At 37.9% G+C, this 24,177-nt stretch overlaps 1 protein-coding gene across 1 annotated transcript in view; it reads left to right on the plus strand.

The window, feature by feature from the left end:
- Nucleotides 1-17,684: 17,684 nt before the first annotated feature.
- Nucleotides 17,685-24,177, plus strand: part of NOX3 (NADPH oxidase 3) — a 42,613-nt gene continuing 36,120 nt past the window's right edge. Inside the window, exons 1-4 of the mRNA XM_074864791.1 lie at nt 17,685-17,729; nt 18,399-18,494; nt 18,700-18,810; nt 20,643-20,727. Coding sequence (XP_074720892.1) covers nt 17,685-17,729; nt 18,399-18,494; nt 18,700-18,810; nt 20,643-20,727 — 337 coding nt within the window. The remainder of the gene's footprint in view (nt 17,730-18,398; nt 18,495-18,699; nt 18,811-20,642; nt 20,728-24,177) is intronic.

Genomic DNA, 24,177 nt, shown 5'->3' on the forward strand with positions numbered 1-24,177 from the left:
AACAGAATGTAATTGAATTACTTAACTATCAGATTTCAAGAGATGCTCTCAAGTGCCTATTAATCTTACTAAGGTTACCTATTTTCTAGAAAGAATTTACAATTCAGCAATTAAGAGGCTTAACAATGTTGCTTCTTACATTTTGCCTTTTCTTTATTGCCATTTTTTGTAATGGATATTGAAATAGTTGCTGGTTTGTATGTAATTTCTCCACTAGCTTTATATAATTCTATTTTCTCTTAAAGTCCAGATACCTTCATGGCAAGTTGAAAACCACTGGGCGATAACTTTGCTCTGCTTAAGTCAATGACAAAGTTAACAGAATTTCAATCACTATGTATAGGGGCATGCTTTTAAATTCAATGTTTACACTGAGCAGCTAGCAGAACTACTAGCTAGATATATAAATCATGGTGATAGTGATATAATATTACACATGTCAATGCAGAGGGTGTCTTGAAGGCCCACCTACACAACTGAATTGTTGAAAGGTTGTGAGACAAGTTGATGATCTTTTATACTGCTAGAAATAACTTCTTAATCCCAGCTTCAAGTAAGTACTTTTTCTCTATGTGAAAACTCATTAACTAGACATGCAGTTTTAAACTAGTAATTTAATTCATGTATTTGGACCATCATTAACTACAAGCCTCTATCCCTAACCACTTCATAATGAAGTTAAATTGTGAACTAAAAGGTATCCTTCTGTTCTTTTATTTCAAAAGTCCCCAAGTTTGAAGCTATCATAATGAAATAAGTCTGGAGTAATTCAGTACCCAAGCTAGAAAAAGTATTTTGACTGGAAAGCGGGGTGCTAAAATGTACAAATAGTACTAGAAATCAGCCAAGTCAGTAATGTGTTTGTAGTCTGACTTTGTACCTTCTATACTGTTAATTTATTAGAGAATTTACTATGTGCTCTTTATCACAATGTACAGAGAGATCCTTCAATGATTACAGAATCAGATGATTTCACTAAGCAAAAAACTCTCAGTTACATGTATAGTGGCAAAAACTACAAGTGTGTTCTTTACGATCTGATTTTAGCCATCAGAGAATTACATATTAATCTCAGGAAGAGGGAGAATCATCTTTGTATTTCCAAACTTTTGAATTTATATTAGCCACTTATAAAGATTAAAGATTGCTTTAGATGATTAAACTCAGGCAGTGAGGCCTGTGTCTAGCGTATGACTGACTCCAGAGCTGTGAAAAAAAAATATGGGAGACCTCTTGTGGACATCTTACTTCCACAGATGGAAGTGGACTGTTGTGTGGAGTACCAACAAATTCCATAAAATGTCTTGCAGTGTTCCAATATTGCAGGTTTTACTTGTTGTTAGCTACTATACAGTACAAAAACCACCTCAGGAGTACCAGATACTTGTATCATATCAAGGACTACATGTTCTACTTTCACTTTGTAGAATCTTGGAAAATTGGATTAAATTATTTCATTTACTACTTCACCAAACATACCATATTGAGGTTCTGTTCTGATAAAAATAATATATGAGCTCATGTATTACCTATAGATACCGTCACCTAGCCTTAAACTAAAGAATGAGATAGAGATGCCCATTATTACTCACTTGAGTAGAAAAAGATTACATATTCTCCACTTAGAGAAATTGACCAAATTAAGATTTTCTTATCACTATATCTAATTGCAAAATGTAATTACATTTTGTTTTAGGTATAATAAATAATCATATAGAAACCTTCTGGATAGTTTGATAGTAAGTGAAACTAAAAGAATCAACGTTCCTATTAGAATTCATTGAAAATAAGAGTTCCTGTATTGTTCTCAAGTGTTATGAGTTCTATAATCTTTCCCTATAAAATAGAAAAGTTCATTTAATAGTCTTAAAACAACTTTTTTAAAGTTACATCAGCATACTAATTAGAGAACAACTTTGATATTTTTCCATCTTCCAGCGTACAGGTGCTTCCTTGCAAGGAAATAATCTCAGCCCTAGTTGCTGTTATCAGTTGGGGTGCACGCTGAGAAGTATCCATGGGCTATCATCTCCCTCAGAGACAGAGACATTTAGGGGGGGAAACTAGTGGTACAACAGACTTTTTTAGCAGTTCAATGAGCTGACGTAGTTTGGTTTCATCAGCTACAGTACAGCTGGGGAGGATGAATCGTCACCCCCCCCCCCCCCTTGGTCTGTGCTTTGGAATGAAGTTTGGACAGATTTTCTTTCCTCTTCACTTTCTTTACTTTTTACCCTGCACATCAAACAGCTGGAAGTAGGGTAATGTCATGATCAGTCCTTCCAAAGCAAGGATGAGCTGAATATGAATGTCACCACCCTAGAGCAAACACAAGAAATGGTTCTGGTGCAGGTTCTGTTGGCAAAGACAATTCCAGAGCAACTGTCCCTTACTAGGACAACACAGCTGCTTTCCTCTCTTTTCTGGAGACTCCTTTCAGAGATAACCAGAGGATAAGCCTCTGGCTATGCAACACTACCTTAAGCCTGTTGAAATTATGGTGTCATACATTCTCAATCTTTGCAAGAAATGTTTTGATTAGTCTGTTAGTATCCAAGCCAAATAAATAAATTTCATACTCTAAAAGAAGCAAATGAAGAATTTATTCTTTTAAACTTAACATAATAGACCACAAACCAGTAAATGACATAAAAGGGTTTTTTTAAAGTAAAAATTTTAAACGGAGAAAAATGCTAGCGTTCCCTATGTGTATCACTCTGATAAGCTGTACAAGATGCCACCTGACATTATGTAGCTAATGATTTCCAATTGCTTTTCAGATCTGTGGAGCCTAGAAATAAACTCAAAGTGGGCTTACTTGTCATTACCATTCGTTTTGCCTTTTTGTTTTTGTAAAAAGACCTTTCTTAGGATATGTTTTTTATTTTGTGGTGTGCTCTAGTCTTTAGAATTTCCCAAAGACACCTGAAATTTCTGCTAAGACCAAAACTTCACCGTGTCTGTGGTAGTTAGGGAGTGCTATATTGATTCAGCTTTCATTTCTAATCAATGAAAGTTCACTGGAGAAGTTGTGCCAAACCAGTGTTAATTCCCCCATCACACATACTGTCAGAAGATGATGTTTACACTTTGTCCTCTAATTGTGCCTGCGGGCTGCCCCTCAAGAAGCCCTGAGGGTGGGCTGGCAGAGAAAACACACAGGAGCTTCGGTGGAGAGGAGAACGAACAGTTCTTTAAACTGTCATCACTGAATGTGTCAGCAAGCAGAGTCTTTGCCAGTGCAAAGTCAGGCAGGTTACATGAAGCAGGAAGTAATATATTGTCTAGCTCTCTTTTTAAAGTCTTAGATATCATCAAGATGGAATGTTTTCTGGATTTTTTTTTCCCCTTGTGTGTCTAGGACCATGAATAAGAATCATGCTGTTTAGGGTAAGAAAAAAAACAAACAACACTTGTAACAGGGGACAAGGAAAAAGGATTTGAAAATACCTCCGCTAGTTAGGAGCCTCCTATTGTGCTAGTCATCATTAAAGAAACAAAAGTAAAATAACTGGAAAGACCTGGGGCCACTCAGACAAGAAAATGATTGTACATGAACTTAATGACTTTCCTTACAGATTGCATGAGAATACTAAAGATATATCATGGGAAAATATTCATAAAACATAGCTCCATTTTTCCACCCAGCATGGGCAGTTTTGCAAAATGGCTCTTTGAACCAGCTTTACATGAAAGACAACAATTTTATTTCAAGAGCATCCTGGCAAGTAGAGCAAGACTTCCAGAACAGACCACAACAATACTAATGTGGGACAGGCTATCAATTTTTCTGCATTAAACTATACTGGTTGTAACTAAATTAGGAGAGAGCTTTAAAAGCAGGTTTATTGTATTAAGAGCTTTGTGGAAGCCATTAGTAAAAACTATTTTCCAAAAGTAGTCAGTAATATTTTCAGGCAGTTTTTTTCTCTGCTTGTTTTTATTTAAAAAGAAATACTCATATGAAAATTTCTGTTGCTTAGGAGTACATTTGTTCCACAGGGATTTTGATTTCAAGTCAGGAAAAAGCAGCAGCAGCTGATAAATTCCTACGTGCATATTTTTATGCAAATATCTCTAGTAATCAATAGGGAAAAGTGATAAAAAAACATATATGCTCTAGAAACAGAATTATTTCTATATAAAATGTTTTCAGAATTTCCCATGAGAAGACAGTAGTTTTAAAAAGTAAGTTGCAAATGCCATCCTTAATCTGAAAAAAACCCCATCTATGGTAAGGTTTTCACAATATATTTATGAAAGGCATAGAAGTAAAGATTAAAGGGTGCACGCACTGTCAACCTTGGAAACAGTGCCCATTAATTAAATATGTGCGCAGTTCTAGCTATTATGTTGAAAATATGCCTCTGTGAGACCATCTGACTTAGGACTCCTTGTCATCTAGTCACCAGGTTACTGTCAGGGAGAGGAGCTACTCCGTCACCCAAATATTTTAAGCCTCAAGAGCTTCATCAGAGCCCAAACACTGTCCATATTTTACTGCCCCTGCTCACTCAGGGGATGCTGCTGTGCTGGTTAGGATCCTCCCTCGAGTTTCCTCTCAAGAGACACTTTGCCTTCCTGTCTTGTTCCTATCACCTAGTTGTTTCTATCTCTCTCCCACCGTAACACAGATTTGTCCTTTCCCATTATTCCTTGAACCTTCAAGGTGCCTGGTTTCCACTTCAGCTCTCTAGAAGGTGCACTATAAACATGCAGCGAATAGTGAAACAAAGGTAGAGGCAGATACAGATGCACCATAGATTGCCATAATGGATTACATTTGCTTGCATAATTTCTTTTTACTCAGAAAGATAAAGCTGCCAAGTCATTCAAGAACAAACTTACAGAAAACAGTGCAACTCAGGCTATTTTAGACTTCTCAATTTAGCCTTGTATGTTTATTCCTGTTTTTCAGACCAGTCCCTTTGAGGCACCTTTCTTTAGATTAGATGCAAACGCACCTTCTTCCACTGCCGTAAGCCATTGAGATGTACCCGGCTTTGCCTAAGGCTTGATGGAGCACTTCCAGCTCATGGTGGATATGCAGATAGGGGTATTCATTTGCACAACTTTAAGCCTCTCAGCTGCGTATTATCTTGTCCAAATACAAGGCAATATTGAATCTAAGGCAATCCTCTCTGTCCAAAGAGCAGGTGTCAAAAAAATTGCATTAAAAACTGAAACTGCAGGTGTCCCTCCTTTACATACGAACCTTTCCTGTACCACTGCACAGACTGCTTTCCCTGCAGTCTGACTCCATCCCCCATCCTCCTTCAGCAGGTAGGTGCCAGGTAAGTAGGAGGCTAAAGAAAATTCATATACCTTGAGTTTCTCCTCTCACAATGACATTTTGGCTCATAGAGGACCTATGCAGACAAATAGCCCTTAGGCTGTCATCCACAAGTACAGGGTGAGCTGTATCTTTCCAATCTTAATTCCCCAAAAATCTGGCTTTATGTTCAAGTTAATATGTTGAAAATTTCTTAATATCAGCCTTAACTCCGCAACTGTATAGACAGGTTCCTTAAATCATTGTTCCAAGCTGATCATTGACCAGATCAGTGTGACGTCAGATTCACATCCTTCACTGTCCTTTGGGCAAAGAGTAGATGAGGTACAAAACAGTTCACCCTCAGTCCATCTCCACCAATAATAAAACACCTTCATTTTGTAATAATTTCAGTATGTATTCAGCTAAAAAATACTCACACTGAATCTAATAAATACTTGGAAAATTATAGATTCTTTCAAAAAAAATGAAAGTTTTAAGCAGAAATCCTAAGACCAGTTCAATATCAATAGGAAACTAATCAACACAGGGCACAAGTAACCTCCTATCTTGACTTCTTGGATGCACTCTTCACATAAAAAGAAAAATATCAAAGTACTCATAAACTTCTTGAACAAAAACCAAAAGTAATATGCAAACATATAGTCACAATTATGGAACCTTTATCAGTCATTTGACTGTAGGTGCCACACAGTTTTAGTGACACGTGTCACATTTATCAAACATCATATGATCAGTTATTCTACGGACATAAAGAGCATTGTTATTCAGAAAAAGAATTTTCTATTCAATGAAAAATTCAGATGATTGTGAAATGTTTTCTATTCAAAATTGCATGAGGAAACAGTTTTAATGCTACTCATCTCCAAAATTGCTTAGGACAGTTAGACTACTGTAATTATATAAAATATAAGCAGCTGGGTTTGACTATTTTAATGTAATTCTTGATAATTTTTCTTTTCAAAGAGAAAAATAAAAATTGAAAATTCCAAAAATAAAAAATGTTAGTTTAATGTGTTTTGAGCATAAACTACTAGTGTAAATGAATATTGCCAAATTTAATATCATAATTTTGACCAATAAATATTGGACTAAATAGTATTCACTGATGTAAAAAGGAATATCAACAAATTTTCTAATGGCTTTGAGGATAAGAAATTGGATGAAAGAGAATAGAAGTAGAAAAAAATTACACAAATTGGCATTCAGTGGATGTTCAGACAGTGTAATTTACATGTATAGGAGACAGAGGGAAGTCATTAAAGGAAAAGCAAATTATGGGATAGTGTAAGTCAAAATCTGTTCCCTTAGAAGTTTAATTAGCTACCCTCATCATTGCTTTTCTCTTGTAGGCACTTCTGCCCCATCTTATTCAATCTACACCAGTCTAGTGCAGCACCTAAATTCAGGGATAAATTACACGTTTTAATAAATACACCCATTCTCTGACAGGCTCAGTCTACAGCTTGTCACTCTTTATAATGTTGCTAAAGTTAGGCCAGCTTTGATGGAAAATTCGCTCACTTACTGCAGCCCTGATTTATCTGTCTTGGAAGCATGATCTGAGGCAAGCTCCTTACATTTTGTGGAACTGCAGTGAAAATTTTATGGCAGCAAATATTTATTTTTAAGGATTATTTTATTTGATTAAATACAACAGTGCATACTGTTGCGCACAGCATGATTTATACAGTATGTCTGATATTACATTTATTTCATACTGTCCATGTCATTTCAGCTTTCAGTGTACCATATGCTGTCATTTGTAGGTTTCAGTTAATAGTTCATTCATATGTGTAGGACACTTCATGTTCCTCAGCAATCATGTCTTTAAGGTCTGGAAAGCATCACTAGATCAGTTTGCACTTGATTTATATTTTCAAGGCTGTCACCACAACAACAAGGTCTAGGATGTTGTTTATTTATTTGTCAATGGAAAGCTGGGATTCTTGAACACTGTTCCTGGGCAAGGGGTGAAAAATATTTGGGGCTGACTGTGCAAAAGTTTTTAAAAGGACGGCATTATCTTCAGCCCTGATCTTTGTGGCCATCTTCTCTATCATTACCAATTTTTCTACATCATTTTTGACTACCAGCTCTTGATGCATTTTCTTGTATTGATTTTATCAATGTTATAAAGCATGTTATATTCCTACTCCTACCATGGACTCCCACAGCCACATAGCCATTGTCTTGCTCAGCCAACTCACTGTAATAGGAATTCAGAACGAGCCAGTTTTCTTCTCAAAACGATGAACCTTTCTGAAGTCACTGTTTGCCAGGAAACAAAGCTTCATCCTGTGCATACAATTTTATTCTTAAATATATAGATTGGCATTCAGAGTCTATTTTTTTGAAATGGCTAAGGCTGCAGGATGAACCAGCATGCAAGTGTGGCTGGTGCATCTTCCCCAGACTGGGCAGGGGACAGATCTGCTCCTTACACAGCAGACCCTGCCCCAGGGACAGGTCCCAGTCACCAAAGCCAGCATCAGCCGTAATGTCAGGACAGGGATGCTGGAGCAGGTCGCACAAGGTATGGCAGCAGTTTCCCATTTAGCAAATATTAATAATATGTGGGGGAAAAAGACTTTAGAAGACAAATACTGAATTAAGTAATAAATCTCTTGTCATATTTATTTTTTTTTCTTGCTGCCATTCTCTCAAGTAATCTATCAAATCACAGTAAAAACATTTGGATCTAGTGATCACACATTATCATTTTCTCCACTATAATAACAATTAACAGTGCAGTTTTAATGTTCTCATATATGAAGAACGTTTCAGCTTTTTTCAAAACAATGGAAAAGATAGCAATTCTTGTGAACTGCTTATGAGACACAACCTGTTAACAGTTGCTGTGACTCTTTGGCAAGTCACTTAATCTCCCCTTCCGATTTTACTTTTTATAATAACTTATCTTTGTCTTACAGAGTTTGATGTAAAGACTAAATAGAACTATTTGTACAGTAGTTTATTTATGGCAAGAGCTACCAAAAAATGGAGTGTATTTTTTTGAATGAAAAATATATTATTATAGAATAAAATTATATTATTATAAAAATATATAATAAAATACATATAGTACAAATACCATCAATTGAGTATTGAAGTAAATGAAACAGAGCATTTTAGCTGAATTTCTGTTAAAACAATTTAAAAATTAGCATGATTTGTAAATAGGCTTCCCTCAAGGTTTTATTTCTAAAACCTAAATTTTTAAAATGTTGTTCAACTTTTAAATTAATAGCATTTTATGGATAGTCCTTTAAGTCTCTTTTAATTCCCTTATTCTGAAACCATAGGCAGTTGTTAGAACTTTTACGAGATCTGAAATGAGCAATATTTGAATATAAACCAACTTTAATCTCTTCTGTTTTAAAGTACTATATTGGGAAAACCTTTAACAAAATTGAATTCATTAACTGAAGTTGTAACTACAATATAAACAGGCATACATTAAATACCATAATCACCATGTCCTTGCAGTTACCTTTATGTTCACACTTACAATAAGGTAAATTTACAGTTCCACAGAAATTTCAGGCCGCTCAAAGCCTTGAAACACTTGCAATGTTAATATAAATTTAGAGCAAAATGATGTGAGATCTGACTTTCCAGAGCCCTGGTGAGGGATGATGTCTGTGGAGAGCAGGCATGGCTGGGGTAAGGCCATGGGACCAGGGCAGTGTGGTGGTGCCCATGGTGGTGCTGGGTCAGCAGGGGACATTGCTGGTTGCCACCTGGCTGGAGGACATGGGAACTGATTGTGCTGCTTGTGTTGCCTTCTCAAGAAAGCACCATGGCATGAGACCAGCCTGCATATGGTGGGGAGAGGAGGAAGAAGTCCCTGTGCCTTGCCTGAAGGAGAGTAGAGATGAGAAAAGAGCATGAGCTGGTCTGCTGCTTTCTTCTCCATCCTCAGCCTCAGACCCCCATTGACTGAAATCACTCCACTACAGGTGAGAACAAATGAAATTGGGGTCTAATTGGAAAGGAGTCACTCAAAATTTAATTTCAACTGCAAGGACCAAACCATGAGATGTGTTAAACATGTGTAACCACTTGGTCCTTTGGCATGGATTGGGTGTCCTAAAACTTTATTGCTTTGTCCACAACTTGTTAAATCAAAAGTGTCACAAATACTAAGTAAAAGCCTTTTTACCTATGCACACCATTGCCATGAGATGTTGGAGAAGTTTGACATAGGACTAATTATTTTTAGTTGCTAAAACTTACAGAGCTTTTAGAAAAAGTTTAGGGGAGGGGATAAAGATGTGGCGAGAAAATGTTGAAAGGAGAAATAGATAGAATCAGGCATCACTAGGAAACCTTTACTCACAAGGGCACTGTTGTGCAGACTATGAAAATGCTGTTTAAATGCCTGTTATCCTCCCACTTTGTCTTTATTCATTGTTTCTTTGCCTCTTCTTGGTGTATTCGATCTTTATTCTCCCCCCCACCTATGCCTCTTCATGGCTTCTTCTCACAACAGAGGGGTATTTTATAGACAGTGCCACCAGCTTATTTGAATTTAAGGTAATGGAAGCAAATAACATTTTAGTGGCAGAGAAATGAGTCCAGAACACTTACAGCTTATGCTTTTATATATTGCTATACTGCAGTGTTAACAATGATGGCCTGTAATTACTTTAAAATACAATTTCCACTTCGAACATGCTAGCAAATGTTTTCTACTAGGTGAACTCTTAGCTCTTGACCTCTGTTCTTGTCCACAGTTGTGAATAGCCATCTGGAAAGGTTGTACATATTGCTGCTCTTCCTGCATGTGCATATGATTACTGACACCAAGGAGTACATAGGAGTGACCTTTTAATGCTCCTATGCTGGGCAAACTGTATTTAATTTTTAATTTAATATGGAATAGGATTTAATAATAATCTCAGAATGAATTTGAGAAGGAATATAGTCTAAATGAGGAGAAATCATTCACTAAAAACCATTCAGATAACATACAGTTTTATCAACTCTGGTCATTTTACTGCTATTCAAATGAGGAATTTGCATGGTGATGTGTTTTTTGGAAAAATGATTTGCAGCACACAGTCTTAAAAACATATCTATATACAAGTCCTTATATTAATTTAATGAAAGTCTTTATTCATGTTATTGCTACTCATTTTAAGGGTATATGAAGTCACTTAAATACCTATATTTCCTTCTTATCATTGTTTTTGGTGTATCCAGTGAAAGAATTTAAACTGCATCAACCAAATTTCTATAAAATATTCCACTGAAAATGTTCAATCTAGAACTCCAAAACATTTCATCCTCATAAAAATGTACTGCTAATGGGATCACAAAGTTCTGAATAAGAGCCAGAAATAAAATCAGACTGATCTAATAACTTCTTCATGAAAATTTTAACAAAAGACAAATTAATTTAGTTAAATTAAATAATCTCATAGTCTAGGTTAAGAAACTTCAGAATGCTTCACTCACTTTGTTCTAGTAAACTAAGTGGAAATCACAGACATCGCAAAATGTCTGAGGCCGGAAAGGACCACCAGAGATTGCCCAGTCCAACCTCACTGCCCAGAGCTGGGTCACCTACATCAGGCTGCTCGGGGCTGTGTCCAGATGGGTTCTGAATATCTCAAAGGAGGGGGACTCCATACCCTCTTTGGACAACCTGTGCCAGATACCCTCACAGTAAGAAAGTGTTTTCTGATGTTCAGAGGGAACCTCTTGTGTTTCAGTTTGTGCCCACTGCCTCTGGTCCTGTCACTGGGCGCCACTGAAAAGAGTCTGTCTTCATCTTCTTTAGATCCTCGCATTAGGTTTATATATATTGATAAGATTCCCCTGAGTCTGCTCTCCAGGCTGAACAGTCCCTCAGCTTGTCACATCATGAAAGATGCTACAGTTCCTTAATTGTATTTGTGACCTTGACTGGACTTGTTCAGTAAATACATCTCTTTTGTGTACTGGGTAGCCCAGCAGTGGACCCAGGACTCCAGATGTGTCTCACCAGCACTGAGCAGAGGGGAAGGATCATCTCCCTTGACCTGAGGGCAACACACTTTCCTAATGCAGCCCAGGTGGCTGTTTGCCGCCTTTGCCATGATGGTGAATTGGTGGCTCATGGTTAGCATGTTGTCCACCATGACCCCCAAGGTCTTCTCTGTAGAGCTGTTTTCCAGCAGTCAGTCCCCAGCTTGTACTGGTGTCTGGGATTTTTCCTCCCCAGATGCAGGACTTGGCATTTCACCTTGTTGAATTCCTGTCAGCTCATTTTTTCCACCTGCTCAATACCAAATCCATCATCTCATCATAGAAGACTATTCAGTTGATTAACCAAAATTTCCTCTTTGTAAAGCCATGCTGACTGCTCCCAATCACCTTCCTGTCCTTCAGGTGTCTGGAAATGGTTTCCATGAAGATTTGGTCCATCAGCTTTCTAGGGACTAAGCTGAAGCTGACCACTTCAGGTTCCCCAGATCCTTCTTCTTGCCCTTCTTGAAGACAGGATGACACTTGCTTTCTTCCAGTCCTCAGGAGGCTTCCCCAATTGCTATGACCTTTCAAAGATGGTTGAGAGTGGCCTCTCAGTGACACCAGCCAGGTCAGCCCTTGTGGCTGTGTCCCATCAGGTCACATGGATTTGTATATGTGCAGTTTGTTTACATGTTCCCTAACCTGATCCTCCTCTACCAACAGCACATCTTTCTTGCTCCAGACTTTCCCGCTTGCCTCAGGGGCCTGGAATAACTGAAGGTCAGTCTTACCACTAAAGACTGAGGTGAAAAAGGACTGAGTACCTCAGTTTTGCCATGTCCTTTGTCACCAGGTCCTCTTCCTGATCTGGTCAGCCCTGGAGTGCACAGAGAGGATTATGTATGTGCAGTAGCGCAGGGGAATTGGTTGTGTGCTGATGCGGAACATAAAACAACATTTTATACCCATATTGAGTCTCTCTCAATACTTTCTTCATTGTGTCAGCGATGCCCTGGCTCTGGGGGAGATGAAAATCTGGCTGGGAGACATCTTCCTCCTCCAACACCTCACCTGCCAGGTCACAGGCCTTGTTTCCCACTTATCGTGGGTTATACCGAGCCTGGCAGAGCCTGCTCCCATAAGGGGCATCCTGTGCGCACAGTCCTGCAAAAAAGTGTCACAGATTGCAGATCTGTGGACTTAGCAGTGGCACCTGGTACAGGAGATGAAGAGCTGGAGGGATGCCAGATGATGCACAACTTGCTTGTGCTATATCAGGAACATATGAGACAGGGCCAGATGAAAAATATCTCGTCTATTATGGGATTTTTCAGGTCTGGCAACATAGAGAAAACATCATGGATGCTACTGTCACCCCTTTTTCCTTCTGCTCCTTGTTCTTTTCTCAGCTCTTTAACCTGTTTTCCATGGCGTGTTACCTACAAAACAGCTAAAAGGAAAATTCATCTGGCTAACCTGCGGACACATCTATTTGTACAAGATTCCAGCTGCTTTGAGGGGTTGTTTTATTTTATTAAGCTGGAAAACAGCTCGTGGGGGAAAACCAGCATTTTGCACATATAATTAGGAAGGTAGGATATTCTATTTCTGGAGATGCACAGTCAAGAGCTGGGAGATTCTGGCACTTACTGAAACAAATAGCTTTTGAATGTCTGAAATTGCTCCTGAATATATTTTGATTACAGTGTGAGTATGGTAATAAAGGACTCCTTTGAGAGAGAAAAGATCTGGATTCAAATATTAATATCATTTGGCTGGGAATTGATTATCTCCCAAGCTTAGAGCTGTTACGTTTCTCATTGATAAACCTTTCTGCTGCCCCGTGGAAAGAGTCAGAACTGGGGCTGCTCTCTGCAAACAAGGTACTGAGCCCTGCTTCAGGCAGAAACAACAGTTGTTCTCACACTGGTCAGTGACAATCTCCCTTTTAGCCTCCAACGTGACTTCTGATTTTGATCCCAGACCCTTTGCATTTTGCTGTTCTTTCTACTCTTCTTGACTCCTGTAGGCGTCACTGTTATTCCAGGTCCTGGCACTGCCCGTCAGTTGAGATATCCCCAACACCAGCAGCAAGACTGCTAACACAGGGAAAGGAACTGTTTTATTGCACTGGCTTGTGGAGTTCAAGAGGAGCTGGACCTACAGTCAAAAGACTTTTCTTCTTTTTAAAGGGGTTCTGAAACTTCATTCTGCTTTTCTGGATAGAGACAGAAGTCTTTCTCTCCGTTTTGCGCCTTGTGACTAATGACTGGGTTTGTGGACATAGTCAATACTTGCTAAATCATTGCTAATTCTGCCAGCTGCATCACAAGTGTTTTGATAACTGCATAAGATTTTTGTTGTTCAGGCCCAATTCTGGGGCCAAAATTTTTAATATTTTATTAAAAAATAAACACATTGTTACTGAAAAAAGCTGTAAAGGAGAAGACAGATACCCTTGAAGTCTCAGTACCCAGTCAGCACTCTGCCCCAAACTGTACACTCTTTTTTTTAATGTTATAAATTTTAAAACAATCTGATAATTTTTGAATCTTTGGCACTGCAAAGACTGATATTACATTAGTCTTCTCCAGCTTTAGGGATTTTTTGAATGTTCCCAAACTGCAAAACTGTTCCCCCATCCGTAATGTGAGTACAGTTCATAAAAAAAAAATCCATTAACATTAATGAGGTAGTTAAATTAAATAAAAAAACACTATAAGAAAATCTCTAAAAATTATGTAGCTGTTTTTCTGCTACTAGTCACTCAGCCACTGTTTATAGAAATTCAATAAATTTCTTTTACAAAGCTAGAATCAAAGCATTGAAGAACAACCAAAGCTGAACCTTGGCCTCTGTTCTTTCAGAATTGTCTTTAAAAGAAAAAAAGAAAAAAAAAGGAAAAGGCTTGCACTCTAATCAGCTTCAGCAGCTTCTCTCTCCCCAAAAGTCAAATGATTTATCAAATATATTGTGCAGCTTCTTCATCTACTCAACAGAGACAAATCTGCCTCTCACTTCTTAAACATTATCAGGAAACATTATGTAGAAATAATGTAAAAATTAGAGAACACAGCAGCGCCACCATTTTGTACAGTCTAATACAAACTGTACACTCTGATATCGTCAGCAATTAAATGCCTGTCAGATGGTCTGCAAAATTAAAGCATCCTGATCCTCTGGATCACTTGTTTACCTACATCCATCTCTACTTGTAGCATAGTGAAGCTCACTGAGTTCATCCAGCTTACAAACAGACATAAAGTCAAGCACATATAAAAACTACAAAAGGGCTAGGGTAGAGTTCAGAGTCAACTGAAATGATTTTGCCTTTGAGAAACAAGGCATGCATACCTAATAGTAAAATGAGGATAGCCTAGCAAAATGAAATATATGTAGGTATATGTATACAGTCTCATGCTAATAATTAATTTGTCTTGTAAAGGGTAAGCACTGTTAAAAGTACTTTAAAAAAATTACTAACAACCTCAGATAGAGGTTGCTGTCAAATAGAATAGAACTAACTGCGATTGAGATCTGTGACAGTAATTGATATAAACATTGACATTAATGTTGAGATACTTACATGGAAGAATTCAGCACCTCATAAACCTCTTTCCATGCAAAAACTGACCTTTTAAGATAATGACAGAGTTGCCTGTCTCTTGCATAGGAACTCATCATACCCATCGCTGCTTTTTCCACAACTGGTAGAACAAATCCCTTTTCACCCTTATTCTATATCCTTTTTAGGACAGTTGCACTTCATGATAATGATAAAACAATAACAAAATGGAATACAATTAGTTCTTTAAGCAATAAAATGTCCTTTCCTCAGTCTTGTCTGAATAGTTTGTGCTAGAAATTGGCTGAGATCACTGCAAATCAGTATAATAAAATGATGATGACCAGTTCCTTTGTAGAAAATGAAGCAATAAAGAGCTTTTGTGTTAGCTTTATGTTTTTATTGATAGATACCATACTGGAGACCACACACATTACCGTTATATATGAGAAAAAAATATAGCTGTTTCAACAGACAAAAAAGAAAGTGCAGTTGATTCATCGGCTCCTTTAAGAGGACTGGCATCTGGACCGCATGCACTTCAAAGTCAAATGCTGTACTGAGATGTGCTGCTTTGAAGTACAGCTGCTGATCCAGACAAATTTTGGAGCCTAAACCAGCATATGAATCTGCTGTACTCTGAAAAAAAATCTATTTCAGATGCCAGTTTTGACTCATTTTAGAAAATTGCTGTCTGGATCGGCTGAACTTCAAAGCAGAACATCGCAGTGTAGCATTTCCCTTTGAAGTGCAGCTAATCCAGATAGTGGGTTTTTTCTCCCTCCTTTTTTTCTAAGTAGTTAAAATTGGCATCTGACCTTACTAGTATTTCTCCTCACCCTCTGTACATTCTTCTTCCCTTCTCCCTTATTTCCTCTTCTTTTGACCTCTCTGAAAAATACAGCAATACTCACTATCTTGTTAGCTCCTGCATTACCAAAGGTACCATAAAGAGGGTCGTTGTGGGAGTAATCTATATCAAGTCACATAATGGACAGTGGCCAATTACTGCACATGGCTTGTCATAAAGTTTGTTAATAAAAAATGCTTAATTTTACCATCCAAGAAAAATAAAGGTCAAAATAAATCCCCTGTAAATGGTTGTATTCAGAGTATTCATAACTACATTTCCATGGTTCTGCTAACTTACATTAACGGTCATTAGCACTGGTTTAAAAAGTAGCTGAGCTTAATAGTATTTCAACTTTAAGAAATTTTAAGCTATTTTGTCACAGAAAGATCTCCTTTGCAGCCAAGTCAGGAAGGCCTTAAGAAAATGGTATTACTGGGGAAGGAATGAGATTACTACAGGAAGAGTTTGCACAGCTTGTGGCAAGGGGAGCCAAGAGTAAATGCAGAGTACTCACCAGGACAGGACAACAGAGGAGCTGAGACCTGGTCATCCAGGAGGACCTTCATGCAGTAGAACGGACCATGTTTCAAAGCAATCTCTCCCTTACCCAAATTGTTGCCAGTTCCACAATGTAAGGGAGGCCAAGGGGAAGGGATTTCCCTCTGGAAAAATGCAGAAAAGTCAACAAATTACTCTTGCCTCTTAGTAAAGGCAAATCAGAAATTGTGTTCTTCATGTTGAATATAATCATGGTGATGGCTGCTCATATAACCACCTACTAAAGAAAAGTCTTGAACAGACTAACAGCATTCTCTGTTACACTGGCCTGTTAAAAAGTTTTGATCTTGCTGAGAGGTATTGAATCCTGCTGACTCATTTTTGCAGGTAGCTTGTTAGATCCTTACAGGAGTAAACCTCTGAGGAGAAGGAAGTAGGCTTAACAGTCCTCAGGACAAACCCAGAGGAACAGGAACATATGGTTTTATAAACAAAAACAAATCTTGAAAAAAGGTGGGTAAGCTTTAGCCCTGGGCAGTGTTTGTGGATTGTATTTGGAAGAGGCTTGTATTTCCTGAGTACCTTAAGTCCTGCCAAAGCAACATGACTTTGCAGACAAAACGTGGGAGCAGGGTCTGAGGCACATGGAGAGCCACAGCACCTGCCAGGCTGCTCAAGCCACATGCACAAGTAAGGGTCATGTTTTTTCCTAACCCCTCTGTGCTCAGACCTCTGAAACAGGCATCCTCTCTTCACCTCATGGGTCGTGGGTGAAGGCAACCAATGTTTGTGAGACTTGACCAAGAAGCCCAGGAGAAATTAATTGTTACTTCTTTTCTCCTACCAGGGAGAGAAGGAAGTAGGATTTGTGTCCATACACCAAACAATGTGACTAGAAGAAAGAAAAAGTAACTGCTTATTTTATGACTGCAGCCAACTGAATGAAAAACTATCATGCATTTTAACATTGCCAAAATCTATATTTGCCAGAAATCCATAAGAATGTTAGAAGGGCACCCCTTATTCTGACAGTTCCCAACTTGTGATTGAATGACTTTGCCACTCCCAAGATCTTTTAGCAATGCTCCCATCTTATATACACATAAGGGATGCTCCCATTTGCTACTAAATTAAAAGACAAATGATGAAGAGATGCTGAACTCTCTTCAAACTGCAAAGACAAAACAAAAAACCCACCTAAATAAATGCTAGTAGAAGAGGACAATTTAATGACAGCATCTCTCATTTGCTGAGAAATAACTTTGGAGAGAGAAAGAACTGGACAATGACCAGCATTTTATTTACACAGGTCATGAGACATGTCACTTGGGTGATCTGTTCTTGTCAGGCAGTTCTTAATTAGAAAATTCCTAGAGAGAGCTCCTGCTCCCACTAGGTGCTTATTAAAATCTAAAGACAAAAGGAGTTAGTAGAAAAGCCTGAGAAATGGACAGAGAACTCAGGTTACACTGGAAGGCAAGAGTCAGCTGCTGCTAGCATAGGGAGAGACACTCAGGATGGGATGCTGGATTTTGAATGAAAAACTCTCAGTGCTGTTATTAGTGAGTATTTTTAGCATTAAAAAAATCTAATTGGATATATATATAAATATTTTAAGCTTGTTTAAAAGACATTTTATGGTTTGCTTACAGTAATACTCCCAAGCTTAATGTAAAACTTGCTATAAAATATTCAGCAGCCTTTTTATAACTAGTCTTAAAAACAATTTAAAGTCTTACTGTTTTATTTTTAATTATTTTTAAGTCTGTGTACTTTAGTCCTCAGATAAAGGGAATGGGGTTGCAATTGTAATTGAAATTATATACTGATTTTTTTTCAGAGGTTTTGGTGAACTGAGTATGGGGGGCAGAGAAAGGAATTTCTTCAACTCCTAACTCCCTCCATTTCTGGAATTCTTTAATTTTAGCTTTTATTGCCTTTTTAGAGACCAGGCTAAGCCCTGTGTTTAAGATCAAGTTTACCATCACACAGTAAATGTCATCTATATCCTCTATTGGGGATGTGGGGATAGGACTGTAATCCTGCATTTGCTAAAAGATAGCCTCATTCCAGCAGACATTTGTGATTTCTATCATCTGTGATCAAGAACTGCATAGCACACTGATTTTGAAGTATCTCTTAGATACTTTTAAAACTGTAACCATAACCAGTTTTATATGCATCAAAAAATACTGTAAGTGTCACTAATCTGTAGCCTGTCTGCTTTGCAGCTGGTGTGGCTGGGACTGAATTTCTATTTGTTTATTGATACCTTCCACTGGTATGAAGATGAAGATGCTTACATTTATACACGGATTATGCTGGGAGTAAGTATGAGTTTGACTGTTAAAGGGCTCCACAAGAAGAATGTATGCATAGTCTGATTTTATTTACATCCTTCATAATAATCTTTTTGATGCTTCAACAGTGATTTTCCCATATAAGAGTATAATGTTAATACAGTATTTTCTTTCTTTTGCTCTTTCTATACCAAGCTTGTAATTTAATTTCTTTATACTGTTATATGTACAGTCAACCCTGGCTTGGGCAAGGGCTTCTGCAACGTGCCTTAATTTTAACTGCATGCTAATCCTGTTACCAGTCAGTAGAAACCTTACTTCACTCTTAAGAGGAGCAAGCATTGTAAGTACCATTTCTCAAATAGCCATATTATCCACCCTTTTTTATTTCTGTAGTTCAGCAGTATTATCCATATCAAACATTTTCCAAAGAATTTTAATTTTTGACAGAGAAGTCTGTACACTATTGCCTAGTTATTACCATTCAAATTGTCAGTATTCATGACTGAAGAGAAAAAAATGGCTTGTTTAACACAGTGCTCTAAAGGCAATGCTGATTTTGGCAGTCGCTGCATAACATGGTGTCATGAAATGAAAAGTGAGGAGCTACAAAAAATGGACGTAATAATGCAGTTTGGCCAAATGGAGAAAATACGTATCCATCATGTGTATCCTGTGTAGTTACAAAGTGAAAATTGGAGAGAGAAAAGTACAGATAGATAAAAGTGTCATAAGGATAATAAGGAACATGTCTAAAGCCTTCTGCTGAGTGGCCACCATTCAGATCTTTCTTTCTTGTAAACGTGTTTTTGTAACTGAGTGGTCATCTGCTCAGAGGCCTTTACATTAACCTTGGCATCATGCATAGGAAGTACTTAAGGCTTTAGCTCTACTAGCTATAGCTTCAACTTGCAGTGAATTATTAAAGTCAGAGCAATTCCAATACTACATGTTTGGGTAAAAAATCACTGATCACTTCATGCCTCCAAGAACAACAGGAATTTAGAAATCATAACATTAATTTATTTTATTGTAAGCTGGTTCTTATTTGAGTTCTGCCTTTTTTTTTCTTCAGCATTAGAGATACGTTTCAAGCAGTCTTTAGGCTGGGAATCAACACTGGTTTATCATTGTTTGAGTTCAGGAACTGAGCATTTAAGAAAAAAAGTCTTATTGGACTTCTGAATCAGTTTGTGAATTAACATAAAATATATGCATGCCCACTTAGGTGCTGAGTAAGAACTCAGAGAACTGGAACTCTTCTCACATATAACCAGTATTTTGCTCTTCTGAACAATATTCTGCTCTTCAGGAGCATGGTACAGAGCAGCTTGACTGTCTCCAGCATGGTCAGCGTGGGACTGGACCCAGTGATTCTCTGAGGAGGTGCCGTGTCTTGGCATTGCACCCATGGTTCTCCAGATTTTTGGAAGATTTATTAGCTGGGAAACAACATGGATAAATGCCAGGACCTTTGGCATGGCATGGCACTGTGCCAGGTCAAGTGAGCAATCCAGACACCCACAACACCATTCAGAGAATGAATTAGGCCCGCGAGGGCTGTCTAGGTTCCAGCAGACCGTGTTAGTTTTGGCTGATGGCCGCCCGCCCCGGCCCCAGGCTGGCTCTGCACAGAGGCACTCAGCTGGCCATGAGCACACCACCGCCAAGCATTTCCGATAATGGGAAGACAGCTCAGTAACACATCAGCGTGCAACCACCTGAGGTCTAGACAGCCTCACCCTCCTGGGGTGTGCATTTCATGAAAGCAGCAAAAATGTTCCCATTGCCAGCTGTCTTTGCCAGCAGTTCAGCTGTGTTCATGCAGCTAAACCTAAGCTTGCAAAGCAGTGGTGGCCCAGCCTGGCATCCTTATACCAGCAAATTAGTTAATCACCAGCTCAGAGAAACCACTCACAAATCACAGATAAATTTAGTAGAGTATTATCAAACCTGTTTTTGAGCCCCAACATAGGCTGAATAGCTTAAGAAATCCTGGAGTGTCACTACGCTGAAGTTACCTGAGCCCCAAAGTTAGGGTTAGCCCAAAACTTCCACTGAATTCCTTCAGCATTCCATTTTTAAATGTACTGAACTCTTCTCTTCTCCTATCCAAAATGTGAGCTGCAAATAGTAATAGGAATGATATAAAACAAGGTCTGCTTTTTCACCAAGTGCTGTGGAGGAGCACTGAGGAGACAGCTTGACAAAAACATCGCATTTCACAAGATGGTTGCCTATGGAATAGCTGTAAATGCAAGTAAGCTTTTTTTTTCTTTGCCTTTGAAATGTTTTGAATTTCACAGTGATGCTGCCTAATGCTGTAATCCCCCTCAGCTCTGAGATGTGCTATTTTAGTGCATCATTTGATGACTGCAGCTTTAAATAGGTGTAGCAGTCCCATCTGGTTAACCATTTGTAACTTTTTTTGCTTAAGAAAAGTTTGATTCTTAAGTCAATAACTTTCAACCTGGATAGTAACTACTAGTTACATTTAGTTAATGTGACCAGCTTGTGTGCTCTTAACATTTAATGTAAATAACTTTCATTAAATCCCTGAGAGTAGATGTTTGCAGAGGTGACATAACATTACAGTTTGATTTCCTAAGGAAATGGTGCTCACGAGTCACACTGCTCATCTGTCCACCACTACATATTCTTCAACAATTTTTCAACCAGGTAATAAATTTAATCTGAATTTGAGACAAGGAGCTGTCTCAAAAACATTAAATTCCTAAATATATATATTTTTTTAATAGGTGATGGGTACAGGGAGCTAATGGTCCCCTTGAGGGGAAAACTGCATCTTGAGATCAAAAGTTATCTGTTCTGCTGGTCTTAGTGACTTACTGAGCTACAGATGTTTGTTCGCCTGACTGGGAAGAGGACATGGCACCTTTCTGTTCCCCAAGTCATTAAGGGATCTGGAGAAGACTGAAGCTTGTAGGAATTCAGAGGACATGAGGGGAACAGAAGATAGCATTGGGAACAGGGATGTGCAAAGAAGGAAGAACGAAAGGTAACATGAGGAAGGACATAAGCACATAGAGATGGAGAGGTATCTGGAGCAGATAGTTCTCTCAGAAAACATGAAGGAGACACAGGAATAATCAGGGTAATTTGCAAACATAAGATATTGCAGGGTAACAGTTCTGCCTCCAGGCTGTCCAGGTGAATCCTGGTCCCAATATTTTTTTCAGCATACATGAGGGAGCTGCTTTTGTGTGTATAGGCTGTTAAAGTCCCCATGCAGTGAGACAAGAATATGAAGAATATTGATTCCTGATTGCCATCAGGAATCAATAGCTAAAATTTGTCCTTTGTATAAGAATTAAGAGGGGAAGGCTGGGGGATGAGAACATGCATCTTATAGTGTATTATGATGATTTACTTATCTGTCATGTCCATTCATTTATCAGAGTTCAGTTTCAGCATAAAGCAGATTCCTACAGAATGCAACATTGTTTCTTTAATTAACAAATCAACCCAGGAATGTAAATTAACCAACTTCTACTCCGTGTATAATTTGTCATGCTCCAAAAAGAAAGCAAAACTGCACAGTCAAACCTTTTATGTTTTTTGTTTTTACATTAATATAAAAATGTTTGCTAGTGCATTAAGGTGGACAGTTTGGGAAGTGCAAGTCTTTCAGAAAAGTGATTACTTTATGCCTTCAGTAATTCCGAGGAAAAAGACACAACATAGGGAAATGTGGCAAATGACAGCACCATTATTTAATTCTGTCGCTCTCGAGGGAGAAAATGAGGGTTTGTTGTTGAGTTGTTATTTGGGTTGGGGTTTTTTCTGGAATATAAAATGGACAAATAGTTGATGAGCTATTTGAGGAAGAGAACAAAATACAGGGAAGTCTAATGAGCAAAACATGACAACTTATGAACTCATGCTTCCCTATCAGACAAGTGAGAAACAACTATCATATCTAGGAAAACTCTACATCACTGTATAGTCAGACTTGGGTAAAGAATGGCTAGAAACTCGTTTGCATGCAATTACATTTCAAATTCATAGAAAAAGTAAAATCTACAGCACATATTGTGACAGGAAAGCAATGTTTCAGAGTAAGGAGGTATCACAAGTATATTGAGTCCCTTTTTATAAAATCTAACAGTGATAAAATGATGTGTAGATGCTGTTTTCCTCTCAACTGACGCATTATTTATCCAAGTACTACCTATATTGCCTCTTGTTACACAAACCATTGTCAACTCCTATTAGTCTATTGCAATTTAGTAATTCTTAGTTAAATGAATGTTCTCCCCTCTATGATCAATAGCCTAAATGTGGCAGCAAGAAGTTAAACCAATTTGCAGATCAGATCAGTAAGCTTAGCCTCACAATATAAAATTGTAGACTCCTTTATTATTAAAGTAAGATGTATTCATCTCAGCTTGCCAGGTGGTGTTATTCCAGCATATTTATTTAATAGCATGCTAAAAATAGTCAGTGCAACATTAGTATTGTCTGGCTTCTAACAGGCAGCCAGCTCAGCTGAGGTGCGCATGGCCTTGGAAAAAGTACATCTGTACCTTTAATTTTTCATCAGCTCTAATACAAATTCAAGAGCAGGCTTTAATTGGTCAGGTCATAAAGGGATATAATTAGAGACTAGTGGAAGAGGGAAGTTGGAGGAAAGAGAGAGAGTAAACAATGCTATCTATAATCAAGGGCATCATTGAAAATTCAGTAAAGGGAATTCTGCTTAGTTTGGCTTCCTGCGTTCTGCATGCCTGTCTGTGATAAGAGCTGTCTGGGAGTTATTCACCCGCTAATAAATCTTCCTTATAGACCTGTAACTCTGCTAGAATAAAATCATAGTTTCATGCACTCTCAGTTTGATCAGTGCAAATCATTCTATGCTTTCTAATACAAAAAAGACTTTGCAGTTGAGGGGCAGTTGTCTGAAACCTAAAGATATCTACAAGAGATAGTAAATAACATTTTGTACAACTCCTCTTTCTTACTGGATTGCTTTTATCCTCATAAGAAAGTACATTCGTACATTTTCTGAAGTGGGGAGTGTTGGGGGGAAATGTTTTTTTTTTTTTTACATTGGCATACAGTGCGTATTTTGAAGAGCAAACCACTTCTTGTGTTGTTTTGATGTTTACAGAAAGATTATATAGATATATTGTTTCAACAGTCTTTGAATGATATTGAACTATTGAATCAAGCAATTAAGGGAAAGTAGGGGAAGGACAGCGAGGTTCTTTGTAGTTAGGCTGTTTGAAATGGTGGTTCCTGCTCCTTAAAAATTCCAGCAGTGTGATTTTCTTTAAAAACATGAAGAATGCAGACAGAAGTATAGTGATACCAGGTGTGTTTGTTTTCTGACAAGCACTGAAATATCTATAGCTAAAAATACTGGAAAACCTTTCAATTTTCAACTACATTTTGGTGGTGGTGGCTATGTGAAGGGCTTTGGTGATCTGAGTACCATTTTTGTGTAAGCGATGAAGATTTCAGGGAAACATGATTATCTTCAAAAGAAGTTTAGCTGATATCTCAGTGTTGTACTTTTAGAAATTACAGAAAACCAAATTTCCATTAAACTGATTTTCTTTTTCAGTCAGATTGTTTAAATCTAGACTTAGTGCAAGTACTAGGAAGGAAACTACATTAAATTAAAGATTATAAGCTTCCAGCTAGCATAAAAAATGGTCCAAGTCATGTTCTTCTTTGATGTTTATAA

The sequence above is a fragment of the Strix uralensis genome, chromosome 3, assembly GCF_047716275.1.
Source record: "Strix uralensis isolate ZFMK-TIS-50842 chromosome 3, bStrUra1, whole genome shotgun sequence".
Classification (NCBI taxonomy): domain Eukaryota; kingdom Metazoa; phylum Chordata; class Aves; order Strigiformes; family Strigidae; genus Strix; species Strix uralensis.